General features: G+C 42.0%; 1 protein-coding gene and 1 long non-coding RNA gene across 3 annotated transcripts in view; one reads left to right on the top strand and one right to left on the bottom strand.

Annotated features, from left to right (window-relative positions):
* tab2 (TGF-beta activated kinase 1 (MAP3K7) binding protein 2) overlaps nucleotides 1–24,738 on the bottom strand; it is a 45,300-nt gene extending 20,562 nt beyond the window's left edge. For both annotated transcript variants that reach the window (XM_072362828.1, XM_072362829.1), the window contains exons 1-2: nucleotides 24,621–24,738; nucleotides 101–296 (exon numbers count right to left, since the gene is read on the bottom strand). In XM_072362828.1, the coding sequence (XP_072218929.1) occupies nucleotides 101–202 (102 nt within the window). In that variant the 5' untranslated portion in view covers nucleotides 203–296; nucleotides 24,621–24,738. The remainder of the gene's footprint in view (nucleotides 1–100; nucleotides 297–24,620) is intronic.
* Nucleotides 24,461–24,806, top strand: LOC140267521 (uncharacterized). Its single transcript, XR_011907219.1, has 2 exons — nucleotides 24,461–24,612; nucleotides 24,732–24,806. It is a non-coding gene; the product is annotated as an uncharacterized lncRNA (long non-coding RNA).
* Nucleotides 24,807–25,642: the final 836 nt, after the last annotated feature.

Genomic DNA, 25,642 nt, shown 5'->3' with positions numbered 1-25,642 from the left:
CTGGGAACATTGTTTTAAATACATACGGTAAGGTCATTTTTATCAAATTCACCAGCCAGGCTTTACTTTGCAGACATCAGTTTTTCTGGTGCCTCCTCACCTGCAGAACACACTGGGACACAACACCCTCTGGAACTTCAGGGAATTTTTGGCGCAGGTCATGCAAAACCTGAATGTCAATCTGGTGGTTTCCCTGGGCCATTCGTATGTTACCAGGTCAGGACCGATGGTTCTGTTCAGCGTACTGGAGCGTCAGTAGTGGCAGTAAACTGCCTTCATTTTGAACATCTTCTCAACTGAAAGACAGAGAGAACAACCATTCAATAACGAACAAACAAACTCTGAGAAGAATCCTCACAGTCATACTGCTGGATAAAACAGGAGCTAATGTGCTCCACTGCAGCTCTGTTCAACACCACAGCCACCGGACATCTGTGTTTGTCCATTTCCTTTCAAAGCTAAATTCCAAAGGACTGTCAATGAGAACAGGCCGAATTCATTTCAGAGGTCCACAAAACTACTTAATAACAGAGTAACCATCTCCAACGGACTACTGAGAAAACCAGCCTTTCCAACTCATCTCAGCATCATAATTCAATTATTAAGGAACGAGGGGGCGAGACATTGATCTATTAAGTTTTACAATACGACAGCTCTGACTAACAGTCCCACTTTAGTGCAAAGACAGAGCTGCAGGTTTACAGACTCAGTCATTATCGTAGTTTTACTTTAAAGGCTGTTCCGGGGACACACCTGCACACCTGTGAGCTAATCTTCTTATGTGCTCCATGGTGTACATAAAGACGCTGGAGATGTCTTCTGTTGTGCAGGTCGTGACACAAGCACTGCTTATCAGGAAATAAACTTCACACAGACCTGAAGGATGAGAAGTTCACACTGAACCCTCCAAACAGTGTCAGCATTTAGAGTGTTGCCTCTCTGCCTATTTTTCTGGGGTTTTTTGTTATTAATGACCATTGTCATTTATAGTCTTGCAGTAATATAAGAAAATCAGAAGAGATTAGATTGCATGATGTTTATGTTCTTTTTGAAGACGACTCAAACAGCCCATAGACACTGAATTGCTTTTTAAACTAGGTTCTGTGTAAACTAACTCAGAAGCCATGATCCATCCTGGATTTTAAAGAGGCCACTAATAAAAAGATCAAAACCTTCCTTTTATAAACTGTGTACATCTACGGCTTCTGCTCCAAGAGGGATGACGTTTCTTTTGCTTTTAGGCATCATCCAAACTGAAGGCATACACAGTGGAGAGCACCAACAGCACAGTCTCCAGGTTCCACCGTTAAAGAGGAGCTTCTGTTGAAAACATTTAACAGCAGCTGCACACTGTAACCTTCATAAAGGTAGGACGTATAGGCTGACATGTTAAACAGAGTTAATCTGAGTCATGTACATCTTCTACACTGGCAACTGAGCATGTGTCAAAAAAATAAGCTGGCTGATAGTGTTCAGTGTTTGGCCGTTTCCTGTCCTCACACGATGCATCAAGTACACTTCTACCTGGAAGCTGGCCAGGGCAACATCACCATTTTACTGCAGCTTCTGTAGAGCTGCCAAAGGACAATGCCTCGTTCACTCACTCATCCTAATTTTAAAGCGTGTGTCCAGGGAATTGATCGAGCACACACCCAGGCATCATCATTCCTTCAAACATTACAGTCATAAAGACTGAAGAAGAAGTGCCTGACAGCCATGGTTAGCATCTTTTGTCTTCTCACCACACCTCGCTATGCAAGGTTGAACATTCTGCCCAAACACCGTGACACTGGAAGCCCACCCTCCTCTGCTCCGTCTTATTTTTATTCTTTCATTTTATTTAGTTCTTTACCCCTTGTTCCATAACTGTTGCACAGCAGTTTCCCTTGGGATAAATAAAGCCTGTTGAATCTTGAAAGCATCCGTCTACAGCTGATAACAGGAAGAAGTGTGTCAATAGCAGGGAAAAGCAGCAGGGAGAAGACTAAACTGTACCGGGAAGCTGGAGGCACCCTCCCTCACCTGAGGTTACCTGGAGGAGCTGTATGTGACAAAGTCCAGGGCCTGGACACTGAACTCATGTTAGCCTGCCTGCTCCCTAATACACAGACAACTTAAGACGGTCTCTCCAGCCATTTATTCCTGACTGACTTTCCAATTAAACTCACAGTCTCAACGCTGTCTATAGAAACGAGGCTCTGAAACTCACCATAAGTCAATGCTTTCCTTTATCTTTCAGTACACAAGAACAAGAAAAGTTCCATGTATTCAGCTGAAGTGTGTCCACTCTGTAAATGCAAACCAGTGTGTCCAGCATGTACTACCTCCTCTTAAAAAACAGCATACAAAAGAATGAAGCCTTGGACAGAATCCAACATCCCACTACTCTGTTGGAGCTTGAGACTTTATTCGTTTACATCTATGAGGTCTCCTCTTGGCCTGTTAATCAGGGGCAGCAATACAACTGCAATAAGTACAATACAGCAGTTAAAGAAGGTCTGAGACAGTGTGGAGCTGCCAGCTCTCACAGAGAAAGCTTCCTGCCAACGCATGGACCCACAGCTTCACACTCACTTCCAGAGGTAGAAGGCCTGCTGTGCTCCATCAATGGACTCATTCACTCCAGAGTGAATGCATCTAAAATGCCCAGATTAAAATAAATCTTCAATACATCATAAACGGGAGTCTTTGGTAGAAATATCACCTCAGCTCCAGACACTATAGCTGCTCCGCTACCCTTCACAAGACTAGTAAACACAAACAAAGACATTGCACATTATTGGCCAGTAAAGAAAAAGAAAAACACCAAAATGCCAAAAGTCAACTGTCTGATCAGAACTGTTTGGGATACTAATCTCAAATGAACAAACTCATCTTCAAATTATGCATCTTGTCTGGACTGCATAGTGTAGTGGTAAGACTGCCCCCTTTCATGTGGGTGACAAGAGTTCCTGCATGAAAGGTCCTACCTCCAGTAGGGGTCCTTAGGCACGACCCTCTTACTCTAACTGCCTACCTGTGTGAGTCGCTTTGGATAAAAGCGTCTGCTAAATACTTATGCATCTTGTGCATGAAGAACTTAATTATAGTGGTAACGGGGAAGATTTCATTTGAACTTCAATCAGAAACTTCCACTGCAGCCGAGGCAGCAGCCCTGCGTGGAGGATCTACAGGAAGTGATGCGTTTCAGTCCAGGAACAAATAAAAACAACTAACTGCTAAAGGATGCTGTTGAGAAAAGTTAGCAGGCTCCCAAGTTCTCCACAGTATTAGTGGATCAGTGTGTCAAGTGATGCTTCCAGGCATGCATGCAGAGCAGAGCAGAGCAGCAGGAAACACAACCAGCTACAGGTACGCACTGTTCAGCGCTCCCCTTCCAATCACAGGACCAGATCAAACCAATCGATTCCTTAGCATTACTTCCTCAAAGTTGCTCACCAATTCTAAGGAATCATTTTGCATGTAAATGACAGTTACAATAAAGAGCTTTAGGTTATTTCCAAATATTCAAGGATTAAATGGAGCTGTGATGCAGAGTGTTTCAGCTATGCAAGCATGGTTTACCTAAAACTGCAGTTCTTTCAGTGATAAAAAGAGGATTTCTAACACTTTCCGTCACGCCATCCACCTTCATTTTTCCATGAGTTACTAGCATACACTAGTTCCAAAGGAATGCAACCCATTGGCAATGAATGACTGAGGAACCTCAGGCTTTACCTAGCCTCCTACAGAATGTAGGAATGCATGGAAGTTTTACTCAGGAGACTAACCTTAACAAAAGGGATTTTCAAGTCCTCACAAAAGCCACAACCCACTGCATCAAAGTGATATCCCACCATATTAATGTCAAAGGTTTGACTGCAATAAGCCGAGAGATAAACTGCGACTGCATCTTTAATGGAAACTTAAAACCATTGTGCATGTTCAGAAAAACATTCTGGAAGGTCAGGTCAGAATAAGAGTGTTGATGCTCAAAGATCTTCACATTTTATGTGCTCAGAGTGAAAGATTACGTCGTATAAATACTGTGCATTTCAAACAATAGCCTTTTCTCCTCGTCCTTTTAAACACTGACAACATGTGTTTGGCTGGCAGAGGCCCTGGACATGGTAAAGGCAGAACACTTTGTGAAGAACTGTGCCATGAAGCCCCGGCCTCACGCTGCACACAGAGCTGGGATCAGCTCAGTGAGGCGGCCTGCTTACATTGCAGTTGCCCACTTAAACAGGGGAGTTGTTCTACAGATGCATGTGTGTAAATGTGGGGGATGGTGTGCAGGAAATAAAAAAATCTTCAGCACAACAACCAGCAGATGGTGGTTGATTGGAAGCAGGCAGAGGCAACTGCTGTCCAACCTGACAAGCCCTCCCATGGCATTGTGGGAAACCTAAAGGTCTAAGAAACACACAGTGGCACCTCTCTGCAGGCCTCTGTGTAGCATCACTGGATCACCAGCCAAATGAAGGACAAAAGGAAGGATGGAACTCAGGGAAACTGTTCCCAGCTCAGAAACAAGTTCACCCCCCCCCCCCCCCCCCCCCCCCCCCATTCTCCTCTTTAACACAGCAACAGAGTACTGAGCTCATCGACTAACATCAGGAAGTGCAAATATACGCGTTAAATCAAGCAGCCTCACAGCTGCTTTTACGTGCACCCTCCCTCAACCGTGAGCAAAAATATTTACAGCTCTTTTATTCATTAAAACAGGACAAATTAGGAGTACAAAGGCCAGCCAGAACCTTTCAGGAGATGCTCAGTGTTACTGACGTGTGATGTCTGCTGGGAAAACTTAGCCCAGGAGTCTCTGCACCCATGCTGCTCGCAGACCAAACCCTCCTACACTGATCCTCACTGTGGCCTCCATTTCATCGTCTTAGTTCATCAGTATTTGGCAGTTTAATATGTGTGAAGCATCTTTTCCTCTTGTGTGATAAATGGAAAACAAAAGGAAATCATCTCATCAGAATCATTTAGCACCTGAAAGAAGAGGCAGGTGTGCCTTACTGACAGTAAGTCATGGAAACATTAAAGCTGCTCTACCCAAGTAATGGACCCAAGTTACTGTCATCTGAGGGTGGGCATTCTCTGTTTAAACGTTTCTGAACCGGAGCTTTGAGATAACCAGGGTCAGAGTAATGTACCATGATGGAGCTGGTTATTGTCAGCTTGTACGACCGTGATGTGTGAGGACTACTCACAGGACCCAAGTTACAGAACCTTAGCCCTGACGTGTTGGCAGGGGGGGGGATGACACAGTATCTTATTTATTCCATCCTTACATCATTTGTTATTGAACAGATGGTTTAATCTACAGAAATACCAAACTTCTGCTTTATTTTCACAGACAGAAATAAAGTTTTAGCTTCTTTGTTTTAACGCTTTTTCTTTAATGTGTCAAAAAATGTGCTCATTTCTGTAATTTGTCTGTTTTGACCAAATCAGTAATGCAGTCAAGAGCAAAATAATATGTTTTATAAGAGTGTTTTATTAAACTTTTAAATCAAGTTTTGTAGTTGGGATCACCAACGTGATGAAAGCGTTCTCCTGAAGCTGTTTAAAGACACATTTTGTCCCTCAGAAGTCCATACCTTCCCATCGGTAGAGCTGAGAAAAGTATCAGGAGTCAAAAGTTTTTCTGTGGCTGGAGAAGGGCTCGTGTTAAATGCTCCTCCTCATTAAACGCAGTCAGCTCAGGTGGTTCGGTATCTGCCTCCTGGTCGCCTCCATGTGGAGGTTTTTGGGCATGTTCGACTGGCAGATGACCCACAACTCACTGCAGAGATATTATATCTGATATCCTCCAGAAGGAGGATGAAAGAGGGATATTTGGGTCGTACAGTCTTCCAAACTATGGACATGGATGGATGAAACAAACTCACTGTCCTCACTAGGGCTGTAAAGTCCCAGTCGACTGGTCGAGACTTCTTGGTCGACCAAAATTCTGATTGGTCCATTTTTTTTGCCGTGTTAATTTCATACAGTCTAGGGTTAATTTCATCAGGAGGAAAGTACCGAGTGCTTACCTTATTTTGGATTAGCCCAACCCACCACAGACAGGTAGATTGAACGTTATTCAACGTCCGGTGGTTTCCTGAACATTTATCTTTATTTTGAGCGTTTCATTTACAGCGAGTCCTCCTCCATCATCTATGTCAATATATGATATCAGTATATTTTCGTTTATCATGGGCTATTAGATTGTGTAGATGCGCATGATGCAAAGCACTGTCAGAGCCTTCCGAGTCGAGTTTGCCCCCCCTCCCAATTACTCGATTTTTTGTAGAAATTTCAGGGTTTCAGTCGCCCAAGAATTTCTTTGGTTGGTTACAGCCCTCACTGAGCACTTGTTCCTACTTTATGATCCAAATACATACTGTAGGTAAGTAATCCTTCTTCCAAATGCTGATCTTCAAACAGCTAGTTAGAAAGAGTTGCAATGTCTGGGTACCTCAGAAGATCGTGTGCCTTCTTTGTTGGGACATTCATAAAACACCTGAAGTTCTGCTGTGAAAACACAACCCAGAGAGAAAAATGTTCCCAAACGCAGTTTTCTTTTCTTTTCACCATCTTCACCACCAGAAATTCATAAATGAATATAACTATAATGCAGACTCTAGACAAATGACAGGTGAAAATCATTAGAACACAATTTCAGCTCCTATGGTTCTCAGAGTTTTCAAAGTTTCAGTAACAGATGGCTGAAAAGTTAGATCGTATGAATGCAGCGGCTGAATGACGGTTATTGTGAGCAAGCTTTTAGAAACGTTACATGGCTGCTCACTGAATATGGAAACAGCATTCTTACACACAACACTGCCCAGGTACATTATCCACCAAAGACGTAGTAATATGTCCAAGTCATACGGTCCAAATCTGGAAAACTAATACAAACTATTCCCCCTGTTTGCTCCAACCGAGTTGTGACACGGTAAAGTCAGCATTAAAACATTGTGATGGAAGAGACCAGGGGGGTGTGGGGGACCAATAAGAGCATGGATGGATGAAATGCATTATCATTGAATTATTAACAATTAATAACTCATCTATTCCCCATCATTTCAACCCATTTACAGCCAATCCTACAGTCAGTGATGCATTAGGATTAAAAATTAAATCAGTGAATTGATTTGGCCTAAATACGCTTGTAAAAGATCCCCTCTGCTGTGGTATGTGCAAAGTTTGAAACTTATCCAAATTTATACGACCAACACTTTGAACTGGTGCTAGAAACATAGCATCAAACATCCATACAAGTGGTGTGACAGGGAAACATGGAGACAGTGCACGTAAGGGCATGCTACAGACCTTCAAACACCACTATGAGCTGCCAGGTCGGAGGTTCTTAAAGACCGCAATCCAGAAACTCTACAGCATCAGAGACTTTTCAGTGGTGTTAAGGGAGGTGTGACTGTGTGGCTGGATCATTATGCCTTAAGTGTCAGTGGCATCTGAAAGGAATGGACACTGGAAGTGGAATGTTTCCTGCTGGAGAGTCATCCTAAGAAGTGAATAGAAGGACCACACATGAGGGCAAATTAGAGGAAGGTCAAGAAATAACTAAATAAATAGCTATTCTGATACTAAAAGCAGCATCTAGTATTGATATCCCTATAGTACTGAGCTGGCTGCTGTGGCAGCATAAAACTTACAATGACTGTTTTTTATTGATGTAAGAGCTTAACACTTAGATCTATTTTATGTATTCCTCTGTCTCTGCGCCTGGACAGTTTTTTTTTTTAGACGAATGGAAGTGCCGGTTTCCTTACAGCTAACCAGAGATGACACTATGTGCTGGTCTAATGCCTGTGGTTGAAAGTTACTCATTATTTATCATAATAATTATTATTTATAATCCTCATTATTTAACACCTCGTTTCACTCTTTTTCCACTTCCACAACACAACCAAGAGCAGCCCACTGCTCAAATGGCTCCAGATATCGATGAGACTGCTTCTACGTGGCAGCAAAACACTAGAACATGCAGACATTTGCAGTATTTTAAAATCATGCACACCAGTGTGCATGCGTGGCAGAAACCGAAGAGGCAACGAGAGTTTGCTCAGTCATGATTACATCACGTCTGCGCAGGTCTACCTGTGTCAACTCTGTTAATGTTGCCCTCGTTTGGCTTGATCCTTTGAACTATGGTGTATTTTTCAAAAGAAACAACCATTCAGACAAGACCATCCCAGTCAAAGATGTGAATAACATCCAGAATCAGCAGGCAGAGATCTTCTGCTTCTGACACCAAACAGTCTGTCAGGTGAAGATATTGCAAAGAATGGAACACTAGCTCTTTCATGTACTGCTAGCATTGCAGCTCAACATTTGCACAGACAACTAGTTTACTGGAAAAACCAAACATGAGATGATTATGAAGCGCAAGGTCAGCATGACACAAAATCTGCAGAAACAGATGCCAAATGACAGCAGTACGCGTCAACTAGTCAGTCAGCAGAAGAAACTGAGATGACCAACAAAATAAATCCTTCACGGTTCATCCTACCGTGTTGCAGGCTGATGTGTCAGCAAATAATTTGATCCATGACAAAAAAAAAAAAGCCAAACATGGTGGCAGGCGCTGAGCTGAACACATAAATACAAAATGTAGCCTGGCAGTGTGCTCGCTGTCTGTGGTTATCAACCAAATAACGTGCAACTCAACACATGCTTTATTCCATCTTCACATCATTACTGACAAATGTTTTAACACGAAGAAACACCAAACTGCTGTTTTATCTTAAAGGAGATATTTAAAAAAGTCCCCAGCAAGAGAAAAGCTTTCCAAAACACAACCCTGGCTTTCATTTCTCCAGCTCGAGTAAAACAGAAACACGCTACAGAAGGTACAACCAGCTGTTTACATGCTGCTTTCTGAAGGAAACATCTCCTGAAACGCCTTTCATGTTCATGAGTCCATTTATTTAGTTTTACTTTTATTTCAGTAGTGAGAAGATAAAACAAGACATTTAGCTGCAGAGACAAGAGAGAAGGAAGGGTTACACACACACATGAACCAAAACCATTACAGTGTGTGAGTAAAAGAAATTAAAATAAAAATCAGCAGCCATGTAATATTTGTCTGCGTTTGGAAAATATATTAAAGCAGCCCTGCTTTAACAGCAACATTGATCATCATAACAAACAATAATAATAATAATAATAATACTACCGTCAATGATAATGATAAGAATCGGACGAACATATGCTAACACCACCATGCTACGATCAATGAAAACAACAATACTGGGGAAAAGAAAAATAATAATAATGAGAAAAGTAAAGATTGAAAATGATGATGATGGTGAAGTGGATTCAGAGAGGCTCTAATATTTCACATTACTTTGTTAGCTGAAGCTTTCTGGTTGAACGGTTCCGTTCTGTAACTCAGACAACCTGCAGCAGTGTTTAAGGTGCGTTTCCAACACAACACCGGTCCTCTCCTCACTCTCACAGTAATTAACAGTACAGGGACAGTAAAATAGCACCTATATAGTGTATATCTATAGATATTGATATATAGATATACACTATATTGCCAAAAGTCTTCAACCATCCAAATAATTAAATGCAGGTGTTCCAGTGCTTTCCATGGCCACTGGTGCATAAATTCAAGCGCCTCGGCATGCAGCCTGCTTCTACAAACGTCTGTGAAAGAATGGCTCGCTCTCAGGAGCTCAGTGGATTCCAGCGTGGTACTGTGACAGGATGCCACCTGTGCAACAAGTCCAGTCGGGAAATGTCCTCGCTGCTAAATATTCCACAGTCAGCTGTCAGTGGTATTATAACAGAGTGGAAGTGATTGGGAACGACAGCAGCTCAGCCATGAAGTGGTCGGCCACGTAAAATGACAGAGTGGGGTCAGAGGATGCTGAGGCATAGTGGGCAGAGGTCGCCAACTTTCTGCAGAGTCCATCGCTACAGCGTAGAGAGCTTCATGGAATGGGGTTCCATGGTAACTGCATCCAAGCCATACATCACCAAGTGATGTCGGATGCAGTGGTGTAAAGCTGCCGCCACTGGACTCGAGAGCAGTGGAGACTCTGGAGTGACCAATCACGCTTCTCCATCTGGCAACCTGATGGAGGAGTCTGGGTTTGGCGGTTGCCAGGGGAACGGTACTTGTCTGACTGCATTGTGCTAAGTGTAAAGTTTGGTGGAGGGGGGATTATGGTGTGGGGTTGTTCTTCAGGAGCTGGGCTTGGCCCCTTAGTTCCAGTGAAAGGAACTCTGAATGCTTCAGCATACCAAGAGATTTTGGACCATTTCATGCTCCCAACTCTGTGGAAACAGTTTGGGGATGGCCCCCTCCTGTTCCAACATGACTGCGCACCAGTGCACAAAGCAGGGTCCATAAAGACATGGATGAGCCAGTTTGGTGAGGAAGAACCTGACTGGCCTGCACAGAGTCCTGACCTCAACCCGATAGAACACCTTTGGGATGAATTAGAGCAGAGACTGTGAGCCTTCTGTCCAACATCAGACCTGCCTGATCTCACAAATGCACTTCTGGAAGAATGGTCAAAAATTCCCATAAACACACTCCTGAACCTTGTGGAAAGCTTTCCCAGGAGAGTTGAAGCTGTTATAGCTGCAAAGGGTGAGCTATATATATATATATATATATATATATATATATATATATATATATATATATATATATATATATATATATATATATATATATATATATATATATATATATATATATATATATAGAGAGAGAGAGAGAGATATATAGGGTGTGTGTGAGAGAGAGACAGGGAAATATCCAGTCTGATTAACAACCCGGATGAGTTTGTTTTCTGTATTTGAGATTCTCACACCAAGATATCATTTTAAAAGGTAAGAAAACAGTAAGTGACCTATAAACCTTGGTCAGTGCGTGTTTGCTGGCATCAGAGCTCCACAGTTTCCTCAAAGCAGGAGTTGCTAACTTGCCTTTTACAGTCTGCCTGACTTTGAAATGCAAGTCTAATGTGAATTAGCCAAACGGACAGAAATGGAAACACTACTGTGCCCAGTAACTGCACAAAAAAGATGTATTTTCACCAATCACTCTGCTATAATGATGAGCTCCTGGTCTATTCACAACGAGTCATAAAGTGAGTCATGGACATGAGGCAGACAAAACAAGTTACCGTTCCACAAAGAGTTAGCAAAAGACTGCATGTGCAGCAACCAAATTTCTTCTGACGGTTTCACCAATGTGGGCCTGTTCCACACTGGACTTCACAAAGACGGATCGGTTGTTTGCATTCATTGTATTAAGCTGCACACAGGATGCCCTGGTTTTTATGACAGGAAGACGCGGTACACACAGCATGACATGAACTTGTGTTAGCGACAGCCAACATGACAGTGTGTCTTTAGCCAATATACAAACGTATAGAAACTAACCCTTCACCCAAGTCCTGATTAAGCCTATATGGCAGAACCTGTCCAGGAGCTCCTTCTTGTTCAGGGTCTCACTCCAGTCCAAACTCGTACAGTTGCTCAGTTCTTCAGCTCCTTCTTGTCCTCCACTGCATGCTCAGCAGTTGCCATGGTAAGAAGAAGCTGTCTCTCTCAAGAACAATCCCATACATTTTAACCAGAACCCTATTTGAGAAAGACCTGAAGAGTTGTGCCACTGTTAAAAGGTATAATGTTTACCTGCTGGAGTTTGTACTGGATTTCCATTCTCATTTGTTTTTGAAAGGGTGCTGCACACAAGTGTTTGACTGCTACAGTCTTTAGCTTTTCCTGTTCCTCTTGTTGGAGCAACATTAGCATTTTCACTACAGCGCACCAGTGGTCTTCTGTTGATGTTTCCATGGCAGCTGCCACACAACTCTGCAAAACTGCCACCTTATGGTGACAGTAACACATTACAACTAGACATGTGCAATTCAAGTGAAAATCTCAGGAGAATTATGCACGCACAGCCAGCTAACTTTCTCACAACTATTTATCTTGCCATCACGTTCTTTTGTAAAAAAAAAATGCAGGGATAGTTGTGGTAAACTTCGTAGCTTTACCTGGAGGAGTTCCACACCGAAACATTTGTGATGGCTGCGGTCTTTATTTTTCACATTTCTTATTGTTGGACCATTAGCATCTGAGCTCACAGTGCTTGATACGTTGTAAAAAGGAAGTAGTCTTCCATTCAGCAAGCAGCTCTGTGCATTACTGCCATCTTGTGGTGGTATTGACGCATGACAACTAGCTGCTGGGTCGCCTATCCCAAACTTGGTATACCTTGAAGCCTTGTTCCCCAGCCAATGTGCAGTCTGCACTTCCTCAGAGACACGACGCAGTAAGTCCTGACACTTACTACACTCAGTGGATCCATCTTTCGGTTTGAAAATCATTCCCGATTCCTACTACACAATTGTCAGTAATGGCAAGGACTTGTCATATCATTTCTAGATTCAAGATTCAAAGTTTTTTTTACTGTCATAAGCACAGTAGAAACACGTTTCCCTGTACAATGAAAAACTTACTTTGCTGTGCAAGAATGCCAGAGTAAAAAAAGCTATATACAGTAAAAAATGTTATGTGCAAAATACAAATAACAAAAGAAAAACAGTATATTAATACACTGATATTGTTATCGCTTTCCTTGCACTACCAATAACAGGTTATGGGGGGGGTTCTTGAGCCTGGTGGTCGTGCATTTCACACTTCTGTACCTACGGCCTGAGGGGACACTCCATGTTGGGGGTGGGTGGGGTCTTTGATGATGGAGGCAGCTCTCCTGTGGACTCTGGGATTCTACCGTGGCAAGCTTCCAGAATGGTTCCCTCAGCTTTGAAAATCATTGATCATTTCACTCAATTCAATCCAGTTCAGTTTTATTCATACAGCGCCAAATCACAGCGGATGTCATCTTAAGGCACTTCAAAGATACGCACCAAAGGAATTATTCTCTCTTCTGGTGTTAAAGCCAGAAAATCAGCTGACACTTTGACATTATAGTAAGTGGTATGAACACTGAGCTGAAGTATGTCCCAACAAAACAGGTAATAAAAGGCTTCTTGATAGATGAGCCTTATTCTGTCAGATTCAAAGAGAAGAGTGCAGTGTGTGTACACTGTTTACGGCACTTTAGAAAAAAATAGCTGCCTGTGAGACGCACATCAGCTCATCAGTGAACCAAAGTTTCAGGACTACTTACGTCGGACACTCAGTAGTTTCATTTTTGTGCTGAACTTCAGAAACAAAGAGATTTGGAACAACCCGTCTGCTCAGAAAGCAACTTTGTGTCAGTCTTGCTTCGCTCAACCCTTTGAAACATGATTTATTTCTCAAAACAAACGAGCATTCATATGCTGTGGAATGAGCAGGGCTGGATCTCCTTCAGACAGGAAACAGTTATGCAGTTTAAAAGGTAAAAATATGAAATAAAGGATTATATACTATGTACTTTAAGTACAGCTGCGCCCAAACATTTACAGAGACAGCTTCCACAGATGGAAGAGGAAACTAATGGAAGAGGAGAGACAGATATGTCAATGAAATTCAATGCATCCAACCAGGTGCTGAAGAAGGAGCTGCCATTCACTCCAAATGAGTCAATTACAAGAAGAAGAAGAAAGGAGCTCAAGTGAACATCTGACTGTTCGAAAGTGGACAACACACGTGCAGCTCAGTGAAGTGAACCCTAAAAACTCAACACATTAATTATCATTCTATCTTAAGACCACGCTGAGAAATGTTTTGGTGATTAACACACACTTTAAACTTTTAAAGGAAGGGATTCATATTGCAGATTTATTTATTCATGTGGCCTCTGTAGCATCTTTTAAGGTATTTTCCCTTTAAAAACACATCAATTTCCTGTTTTTTCCTTTAAAAATATGAAACTGTTGCACTAAAATTTTAAATTCTTCTATTGTGCACACAACATGCAGCTCAAGTAGCACCACAGCAACGTGGACCTGTTATGACATATCTAACCACGAGTGGAGACAGGCCAGCAGTAAGGGAGGTGTGCATGTGTGTGTGTGTCTGTGCAGAGGGCTGGCTTTGCTGTGCAATACTTTCTGCTTAAGGTTATACAATGAAGAAAGGTTCTCACAGATTAACAGGACAGATCACTGACACCGAGCTGCAAAAGTCCTCGCTTTTATAAGTTAATGGCTCCCTCTGTGACGGTGTTGTGAAGGGAAAACGTTTCCTTTAAAGTATCACAGCAATTAAGGATTCCTTCACCAAGACCAGCTCAGGTGGTTACATCCAGCATGTGTTCAACTGGACAGCAAGATTAAAAAGCTGAGAGTGGGACCAACGCAGGACAGAGCAGTCCCGGTATGGTACTTGAGAACAGCACAGAATAAGAAAAGCTTTCTGTTCGGGCTGAGGGGCCAGAGCCTGCCAACAGGATAAGCAGAGGAGTGATAAGACAACCGCCGCCAATATCCGTTCTTCAGAAAACATGCAACAGGAAAGTAAACTCACAATGTGCTTGCTCATAAAACATCAGTTCCATTTACTGAAAAATGACTCAGTCTCACTCATGACCCGTCGGTTTAAGACAGCAACACCAAACAATCATTAAAGAAGTTCCCAAACTTTCTGTCATCCATCTTAGCACTAGTAGGTTTATTTCTCTGTTAATGCAGGTGAAACACTTATCATAATAGTTATGATCCAGCTGAGGAGCACATAAACCTTCTTGTTATACCTGCACATAGCTCTTCAAATAACATCTGCATTGAGACATTACAGTTCAGACCAATATAGATTAGTCATGGACTGGATAACCTTTTTATTTATCTAACCCCTGCTGTCCCTCTGCAGTTGTAGCTGTCAGTAGTTTCACTCACAACTTATTGTCCTTGTTACCATCTTAGCCTGCTTTTTTCTGACACGTCTCACCGTCTGTCCTGCATAGGCAGTGAATGGAAGATAGAAAAACCTAAGCACAGCCATAACCTACAGTCTGTGTGCATTCAGTTAAAGTTCGGATGTGCCACTTCCCTGGACCACCACTTTGTGCTGCTTTGGTTTTTTTCTGTGGGAGCTCGTGCTACATGGAGATATCTTTAAAATGTAGGTATAAACTCTGGAATGGCAGCCTACTGCTGTAGTTCCAGACATCTTTTGGATCTCGAGATTTTTTTGAGTGAAAACACGTTTTTCTTTGCTGGTTTGGATGCTGTGTGGCTGGAATTACTTGTGCTGGTAATTCTGGCACATAATACAGAACCATGAATATAGGAAAGATGTTTGCATGTGGGAAGTAGCTAATTGAGCTCTGTAAAGCAGGAATAAGACCCTAAATCCAGATCAGCTGAAGACGAGGCATCTCGGGTGCCGAACAAGAACAAAAGGGAAGTTTAAACCATTTCTTTCCAAGATCAACACGTCATGGCTAGACAATAAAATGGACAATCATGAAGCCTGGACAAGGATGCAGCTGGAGTATTGGCAAAACAGCATCATTTGTTTCAACGAGACATGGCTGCAGGAAGAGCTCTAACTTTCAGCTTTCAGACTGCAGACAGGGAGGTAACGGTAAAGGAGGATTACAGAGCTTGTTACCAACAGATGGTGGAATCCTGGACATGTCACTGATGCGGTTATAAAATCTGGAAGTGCTTTAAGTGACCACCAGCTAACACATAGTCTTAATGGGCTGAGTTTGTGATGAAACAAATATGTGAATGAGGCGCATTATTATAAATTTAGCTGAATTAATACTGACACTTTGCTGTTTTTGCATTTCTCCGTTTCCCAAACAAAGTGCATTTCATTCACTATAAATGAGCAGTTTGAAGTGATTGTTCACTAAAACCTGTACTATAGACTATAAACTATAGAACCAAATGCTTTTAATGCCAGCACTCTACCTTCAAGCCGTGAGCAGATGTCAACAGTAAAGCAACTTTACTGAGCGGTGAAGATCTTCACTGGAGATGACTGCAAGGTATTCTATTACCATGTGATCATAAGCATTTCCAAATGAGTGTTTATCCATCCAAAATGCAGGAACTCTGGGGATGTTGAGGAGAATGTGCAACAGTAAACTGAGATATCCAAGTACGTTTATCCATGATGGGATTGTGACACAGATCAGAGACATCAGTCCAATATCCAATTAGTTAACGATGTAAGCATAGGTGCCTCATACAGAAATTGAATTGGACCCATATTTATGAACAAAAATGTATTTTTAGTGGACTTTTCTGATAAATATAGCCATTCAAAAGCCAAGAGAAACAAACAACTTTCACAGCATTCATCTGATAATCCATAGGAATAAGCAATTTTCTAAATCAAAAACTATACAATATATTATAAGTAAAATAAGTAGATCTCAAATATTGTTTTGATATGGGAACATCTTGTATCAACCAGCACCTGGTATTAATGTGTTAATGCGTCTATCAACCAGCTGACAGATTCAAATAACTGACAGTGACAGTATTTTCACTTCAAATGCATATACCTAATTCCAGTCTTCATGTTAACTTTGTAAAGCTATCAAGTGCACATGTCCCACTAATTACTGGGTAGACTTTTCTTTTTCTTTTGGGGTTGAAGAACTACATCCAGCCAAGACAGTCCAAGGTTCAGCTTGTGTCAGAAGATGCGTCTGAGTTATTCAGGATGTGGTTCGTCATCTGTGTACCAATGCACATAAAAAGTAAAGCAAGGAAGAGGTGAGCTACAACGAGCCCAACATCCGAGTAGTGCGTGTGCATACAAAAGGAACAAAATGGAACTGAATCTCATGTTCACAGCACTGTGGTGGCCAGTGCTGCATGAAGCAGTTAGTTTTATCATCAAGAAAATTGTTTCTATCAGAGAGAAGATTGATGGAATCCTTCCTCTGTTATCACTGATGTATCATCAAGTGCAACAGCTTCAGAAGTAGGTCTTAGTATCTGACTCAGGAGTAGACAGACTCAGTACTTCAGGAAGTCAGCAGAACTGGCAGTCCACAAATATTGTTAAACAGTATATGAATGATTTTGGTCTTTGTGATGCTTTGCGCTCCCACCACCCCACTCTTAGAGAATACACCACTCACATTCAAGAATAGATTATTTCTAAGTTAACAGCTCTTTGATGATGATATTTCAGACACCAGAATCCACCCCATCACTATCAGTGATCACGCTCCAGTTTCTATCACACTGAAGAATAACAGAGTTACACCACCAGCTAGGAATTGGAGATTTAATAAATAAATCTTTTTCATCAATTAAGAAAAACAAGAGATTTCAAGAATATCAGAATTACAACTCAGGATTAAATCATTAGAAGTTGTCTACAGTGCTTCCCAAGAGGAACATACTGAATGAATTAAGGAAAGTTAACTCGAGTTAAATTAAATTATTAACAAACAAACACAGTTTCTGATGCAAGGACAATAAATCTGGAAGGTTCCTAAGCAAATCAACTAAAGAGAAGCAAAGAGAAAACAACAATCACTTCTGTTAAAGACTCAGAAGGAAATGTCACCCATGACCCTGATGTAATCAACAATGCTTTTAGGGACTGCTATAAAACCTTATATTCATCACAAAATGATCCATCAGACAGTAACATAGATCAGTTTCTTAGTAATATCAACCTTCCAAAATTACAAACCGAACAGGCAATGGCTCTGGATTCACCTCTTTCAATAGGAGAACTCCATGAAGCCCTTCAACATATGCCTAGTAACAAAGCCCCGGGACCAGATGGTTTTCCAGCAGAGTTCTACAAAGAATTTTGGACTGTTTTGGCACCTGCATTTCACAAAATGGTATTACAAGTTAAGCAGAATGGCAGATTATCCCCACACATGAACTCTGCTAACATTATCCTGCTACAGAAACCAGGAAAAGACCCCATACTTCCATCCAGCTACCGCCCAATATCTCTAATAAATGCAGACCTCAAAATAATTTGTAAAGCCCTCGCCAAAAGAATAGAAAAAATAACTCCACTTATAATACATCCTGACCAGACAGGTTTCATAAAGGGTAGACACTCATCCACTAACACTCACAGGCTAATTAATCTCATAGACTATTCTACCATCAACAAGCTGGAAACCACAATAGTCTCTCTAGATGCAGAAAAAGCATTTGATCGAGTGAACTGGAAATTTTTATTCGCAGCATTAAACAAATTTGGGTTTGGGTCACACTTCATCAACTAGATAAGGATATTATATAGCTCCCCAAATGCAAGTCTCAGGACAAATGATCAAAACTCTCCAAGCTTCAGTCTGCAGAGAGGTACAAGACAGGGTTGCCCACTTTCTCCCTCACTTTTTGCTATTTTCATCAAACCTTTAGCAGCTGCTATCAGACAAGAAAGAAATATTAAAGGCATCCAACCCCAAAATATTGAGCATAAAATAAGTCTTTATGCTGATGATGTTTTACTTTTCCTTCAGAACTCACAGACGTCTCTCACTCACACCATCACACTCATAAATAAATTCTCAGCACTTTCTGACTACTCTATCAACTGGTCTAAGACCACAGTTCTGCCCATTAACTGTAGGGTCCAGAATATACCTGCGATCACTTTACAGTCATGAAATATTAGATATTTAGGCATAAACATTTCCTCCAGGCTCTCAGAGCTAACAAAGCTAAATTATGTGCAATTATTAAAGACAGTAGAGGACGATCTCTCTCGTTGGAAGTCCTTACCTATATCACTTATGGGGAGAGTTACAACCATTAAAATGATGATACTACCAAAAGTTAACTATTTGTTCTCAATGATCCCCATAAAACCATCTGCTACTTGGTTTAAGTCACTAGATTCATGCATCTCCAAATTTCTGTGGAAAAACAAACCACCACGTATTAGTTTAAAAACCCTACAGAAGACCAAGGACAGTGGTGGATTAGATTTACCTAATTTTCAGCACTATTCCTTAGCCAATAGGTTACAGTATATATCAAAATGGTTTAAACCTAGCCCAATAGATGAACCATGGATAAATATAGAACAAGCATTGTGTGATAATCTGGAAATCTCTGACCTGCCACTTATTAGTCAAAACGAAAAAATCACAAATGTTTCAAAAGCATTAACATCAGCACCTCTCTGACAGCCTGGTGGGAATTTCTTAAAATAACAAAGTCTTCACTTGTCCCATGTAAGCTTACACCCATCTGGAACAATCCTGACATCCTACAAAACAGAAAAATGCTAAACTTTACTCTGTGGAAGATCAAAGGAATCAAACATCTGGAACATATAATCCAAAATGGAAATTTTATTTCATTTGATGAGCTCATATCACAACATGAGATAGGCAGCAATAAATTCCTAGAATATCAACAACTTAAGTCTATAATAACCAAGAAATATATCCTCCACCAACCAGACTTACAACTCCCCATTAGGGTAGCAGGACTTCTAAGCATCTGCACCCCAAAACTGCTATCATTGTACTCATGACTGAGCACAATTCATGTAACACACACACGCCTATTATACAGTTGGGACAACACAGCAACTGTGGTTTCAGGCCATCCGTACCCACAGTTATGTTATATGTACTTGCTGCTGGTGTTGTTGCTGCTTGTGCTTTTGAATTTTTTTTTTTACATTTTTTACATTCATAAAGCTTCATTTGGCAAAGTAAATGTGGCATAAAACGGTATTCAGATTACAATTCTGCTGCCATGATGCTGGATAGGACAACGGGGAAAAAAAGTTACCAATGATCTCCTCTTAGCCTCTGATAGCGGACTTGTTTCTGTGCTTGTCCTGTTGGATCTCAGTGCTGCATTTGATACGATCGATCACAGCATTCTGTTACAGAGACTTGAACATGTTATTGGGATTAAAGGAACTGCATTAGGCTGGTTTAAGTCATATTTATCTTATAGATTCCAGTTTGTTCTTGTAAATGAAGAATCTTCCTCACATGTTGAAGTAAGTCATGGAGTTCCTCAGGGTTCTGTGCTTGGACCGATTCTTTTTACTTTGTACATGCTTCCATTAGGTAACATTATCAGACAGCGTGGCATAAATTTCCATTGTTATGCTGATGATACTCAGCTGTACTTATCTATGAAACCAGATGAAACCTACAGGTTGGTCAGACTACAAGCCTGTCTTAAAGACATAAAGACCTGGATGACTCAGAACTGTCTGCTTTTAAATTCAGACAAAACTGAAGTTGTTCTCTTTGGACCTGAGCGCTTCAGAGAGAAATTGTCTAGTTATATAGTTACTCTAGATGGTATTTCCTTGGCTTCTAGTTCTACAGTGAGGAACCTTGGAGTTATTTTTGACCAGAATTTATCATTTGACGCACATATAAAACTGGTTTCTAGGACTGCCTTCTTTCACCTTCGTAATATTGCCAAATATAACTCTCTGCTTCCTGAACCCAAAGTGGCAGCTGGTTCCACAGACACCCTCTCTACCTTTAAGATCAGGCTGAAACTTTCCTTTCTGATAAAGCTTATAGTTAGGGATGGCTCAGGGTACCCTGAAACATCCCATAGTTCTGCTGCTATAGGCGCAGCCTGCTGGGGGAGCTCCCATGATGCACCTCTCCTCCCTCCATGTACAGATGACATCATCGCTGTCATTAACTTGTGTTTCTCTCTCTCAGCAGGTGTCTCTGGCCTGGTGTTACGCTGCTTGTTGTCCCCTCTTTCCTGTCCTCTCAGCCCCAGCTGGTCCAGGCAGATGGACCCTTCCTGGTTCTGGTTCTGATGGAGGTTTCTTCCTGGTTCTGGTTCTGATGGAGGTTTCTTCCTGTTAAAAGGAAGTTTTTTCTCTCCACAGTCACCTCGTGCACGCGCAGGATGGAGGGATTGGATCAGAGAAGTTTTTGTGTTATTTAATTGGCTCAGTTTGTATAAATTGGAATTTAATTAATTGGATTTCATTGGATTATTGATTGAATTTGACTCTAATTGGCTTGAATTGGACTGTATTATTGAAGTGCCTTGAGGTGACATTTGTTGTAATTTGGCGCTATATTAATAAAACTGAAATAGATGTCATAAATGGCAACTATCAAAACTATTAAGCGCTGGTGAGAAAATATTAGCCAAACGTACTAAAATGGAAACTGTCCGCAGCACTTGTTTCATTTTCCAGTTTTAACATAGGTAAGTTTCAGCTCTACTGTAATAAGAATAATTATGCACAGTTGTCTTTTATAACACACCGTAACTACATCTCATTTATATAACACTTAACACTTTTGTAAGCCATTACCTAATCTCAAAGTATCTTGATTTTCTTATCTGCATTAGTACTGCAACACTAACAGTTAGTCAGTTTGACAAGTAAAACTTGGCTTTTCATCCTGTGTGCTAAACAAATGTCTGAGTTATAAATGGGTAGAACATGAAGAATTGGTTCATTTTGCCCTGTCCAACTAATCACATGTAGCTTGAAACTGCTGCAAATACACAAAACTCATGAGATACATCCCTGATGAAGGTGCATCACAGTGGATCAGCAAAGTGAGGGAGTGCAAGCAGTTAACAGTTTCAGGTATGCAAAGGAGTGTCTAATTCATTCAGGACATGATGCAAAAGCATGCAAGATGCAAAGACTGTGAATCAGGACCACTGTTTCTGTGTTAGCATCATAGCTAAATAAGAACTTTGTTTGCATAGCACTTTTGCAAAAATAAAAGAAATAAATACAAGATTACAGAGCTTTACATTAATGCGTTTCACAGCAGTGATGAGCCAGTGGAGAGCATTAACAGATTAGCATCAACTCTTAAACACTTGCTGACTTTTGTCAAATACAATTAGTGACTTTTATTCCTTTTTTTTAACACCTTTTGCACATTTTCCTCAAAGAGCACCAAGTTAAAAAAATAAATGGAACATACCTTAACTACAGTCAAATATAAGCCTTTTCTTCCTTCCTGTGCTCCCTGCCTTGCCTGTACTGAGGCTATGCACCTACATCTCTACTCCGTCTGGAGCTGACACACAGGAGGCAAAAACATGGGAAGACGACAAGTGAATATCATCCTGAGTCAAAGGCTGTTGGTCACAACAAGGACCTTTGCAACCAGGAAAACTATTCTGTAGAATTCCCAAAGCCCCTCATCAACGTTCTGGATGCATACGGACAGTTTTCTGCTGAGAGCTTTGATTTTGCTCATAAATATGCATGTCATGCTATATTTGAGCAGAGCTGTGAGAAGGTTAGACCTTTTTTAGACGTGCTTTTTGCCTCGATATGATGATTTCTAAAGAGCTTTTCTGCCTTTGAGTTCTAACATCTGAATTGTAAGCCTGGGCAGGCGCAGCAGTATCAGTCTCATTACATGTTACTTAACCCTTGGACTGAGGAGGACCATGAGGAGCATGTGTAATGGAAGCCTCCATTTAAAGTAGAGAAGTCAGGAGAAGTCGACAGGGGGAGGGGGCTCTCTTCCTGACAGCCACACACTATGAAGGGGGGAGGGTTAAAAACACCAAGCTCTCTTCCTGAGTCTGCAGTATTGGCCATGTGATGGATCCTTCCCTTCCACCTACTTGACTCACAGTTAGCATTACAGGACTTTAGCTGACGCTCAGCTAAGTGAAGAAAACGCACTCTCCGTTTCCTTATCTAGACAAGTGGATGAGCACAGAAACTGGCTAATAACACAGCAGATCTGTGACTGCTGCCGTCGAGACGCCCAGAGACACAGAAACCACTTTCCAGAGTGGGACTGATACTGCACTGTCAGTCCAAACTAGCATTTGTACGCCATGCAGACACACAGTAATTATCTTTCCCCTTGTGAAAGGGGAAAAAACTACACCCCCACCCCTTGCTCAGCGGTGATAACTTGTACAAACTGCGAATGATAAATCAGGAAACAGGTTTTACAGGAAAGAAGCCTTTAAGTGTTGGCACAGTCCTCGTAACAACATGCCACAGACCTAGTCTGCTCGGAAACACAAGTTTAAGCCCTGTTTGTTTGTTGTACAGAAGCTAAATGTCTTCACCTCTATCAGCAGGCATGGAGAAACATGACAAACTCCACCTTTACATCTGTGCAGGGCTCATGAAGCCCATTAGCTTTTACCCAAGAGCATCCACATTAAGCAAGTAGCAGTTTGTCACTTATGCAAAGTCCATGATCTGCACAAGAATCCCGACTTAACACTTATGATACGAGCCCTGAGCAGACACTGCTGAGTGGCAAATCAGCCAGGTCTCCTGGCAACATATTCACGCAGCTCCAGGCACACATGGTTTCAGTTAGGGTCTGCACCTATAAACAGTTGGCCATGGCAGCTTATTGGTCAGGAAGTGCAGTGTTGACTGCAAGTCAAGACAGGCACAAGCTGCTAATGAATGACATACTCTCTCACAGTGTAGCTGCGACAACACCGGCCGAGTTAAGACTCGGACAGAGAAGTGATTCTGAGCGCTGTAGGAGTCGTGAATAAGCTCATCCATTTTAGAGCAGAGCAGTTAAACCACCAGGGAAAAGTAACCGTCTGTCATTTACAACCACATCAAGATCACCTCACGTTCAGGACAAAAACACGACCTGGACGTAGATTACCGTCCAAACTTTCTGGCAGAAGCAGCAGCCTCTGCAGCCACCACCAACATGTACCACTAAATGAACCCAGTCTGTCAGAACACACCCTTCTGGGTGTGAAAATGCTACCAACAATTACAAGGTGTTGAGAAAACCAAGACAAATAAGGATGGACTCACCACAAGAAAATAACCGACCAGGAACAGAGATAATATGTCAAAGGTCTGCTGGGAACACTCATTTTCCCTCTAACTCAGTCCAGTTCCATCACACCTTTCAAACAACTGTGGAATCCTGTGTACCACCACCCCATCCATCGGGCCAGTTTAGTGGCCATAAATTAATAGATAAAGCACGACTGAAAGAGGCCAACATGTTGGAAGGATCTCAGAAGAACACATCCCCATCCCGGCTGTACCAAGAACAACAGCAGCTCATCCTGCAAAGGTCAAGACCCACTCCTGACTCAATCATCAGCTGCCAAAAATCGGACATATTTCACACACTGTGGAAAACGGAAACGGACACATAAGCTCAGTTCTAACGGCTTGTTTTGAACTCGGCCCACACCAACACCACCAAGGGTTTGTTAGTTCCGTTTGGACTGATGAAGGACACATTCAGAAGCCTCCAGGCTGGCGTGGAGACGCGTTCACTCCCAAGTCTTCCTGTTGCACAAAATCAGTGTTTTCAGGCAAAGGTTGTGATGTGATGACTGCCTTTGGAGGTTAGTTAGAGAGAAAGCAGCCCGCCCGGGAGGCTAGCTGAACTTACAGTTTTATGATTGAACGTTTCCATCCACGACTAATGTTGAGGCGTTTCAGCGGAGGGTTCAATGGAAAAAGTAGCATGGGCTAACACGGGCTACAAAACATGTAGCGCCAGGCAGCGGAATACTTTCAGAAAGCGGCTCCGAATTTCTGCTTTTAGCTGTTAACGTCAAAGAGGACACAGCGGAGACGACAGCGAATTCATTTCCAGCTTTACGCTGATCTGCCAACTCCGTGTAGCTCGAACCAGCTTCGAAACACTCCAGCTAGCTGACTCAGCTAGCCGACTGCTGTAGACAAAAACTTTTTCCACATCTGAAAACTTTTTCTCTCCATTTTCCCTCAAACAGACTGGGACCGTACACAGAAGTACTTACCGCGGAAAACACCGGAATGTGTTTTCTCCCCACAGCGAAGCCATTAAAACCATATTCTTCTGCGTGTTGCTAATTGGCCAAAGTGTTAATTAAATGTAACTTGCCTTCCAGTCCACACTGCCGCTGCCGCTCCCCGGGCCGCCTTCAATACCCGAGACAGCCGCCGGGCCTCCGAAGGGCCGCGGAGCTGGGAAAAAAAGCCGTAAGGGGTCCAGCAACTAGCAGGGAAAAGAAGAGCCAACTGCACCGAGGCCCCGGGCCTTCTGTGTCCTCGAAATAGCGTAAGGGGGAGGTAAACTGAGCCTCGGCCCTGCGCTGTTTGACAGAGACTCAGGAATACCTTATTGACAGCTCCTCGTCTTCTGCCCCCTCCCCTCAGCAGCCTTTCACTTTTCTCTTTTTCCTCACTACCAGCAGATACGAATCAAAATACTGTCTCAGAATATGGCGGCCGCTTGATCGAGCTACTATCGCGAGAAGAAGAATTGTTTTTCTTTTTACTTTTTTTTCTAGTTTGCAGAGTTGTGTCGAGGGAGGTGAACGTTAGGATTGCAAAATATGCTGCTCGCATCTGCAGAGGATGTAGACGAAGGAAAGAAAGCATGTTTAATGGAATAAAACCATGAAAGCTCAAGGTGTTTGTTTCACTGTGACTCATGAAGCGAGAGAAGAATGACCAACGATACCGTGATCTCATCTGACTTTAATTTGATTCCTGGAGAGGCTGCTACAGAACAGCCTCGAAGCTTTTACAATGATGCTTATTCTGGAGCTGAAATGGGCAAATATTCACTGCAGTTTGTGTGGCACGATGGATTCACAGGCCATTCACAGTGCTACAAACAGAAGGCCATTTTCTTTCTTTCTGAAATCTACGAGAAGACCTGAATGAGCACGTTTTCCCTCCCGGGACAGTTTGTGGCTCATAGGATGAAACTTTGGAGATTAAAGTGTAAACCCATAATAAAGTGGGTAATAAACAGCGTCCCTTTAGCACTTAAGCCATCATCAGAATTCTACAA

The sequence above is a fragment of the Leuresthes tenuis genome, unplaced genomic scaffold, assembly GCF_036924035.1.
Source record: "Leuresthes tenuis unplaced genomic scaffold, fLeuTen1.0.hap1 SCAF_13, whole genome shotgun sequence".
Taxonomy (NCBI): Eukaryota; Metazoa; Chordata; class Actinopteri; order Atheriniformes; family Atherinopsidae; genus Leuresthes; species Leuresthes tenuis.
This window is presented reverse-complemented; position numbering and strand designations above follow the sequence as displayed.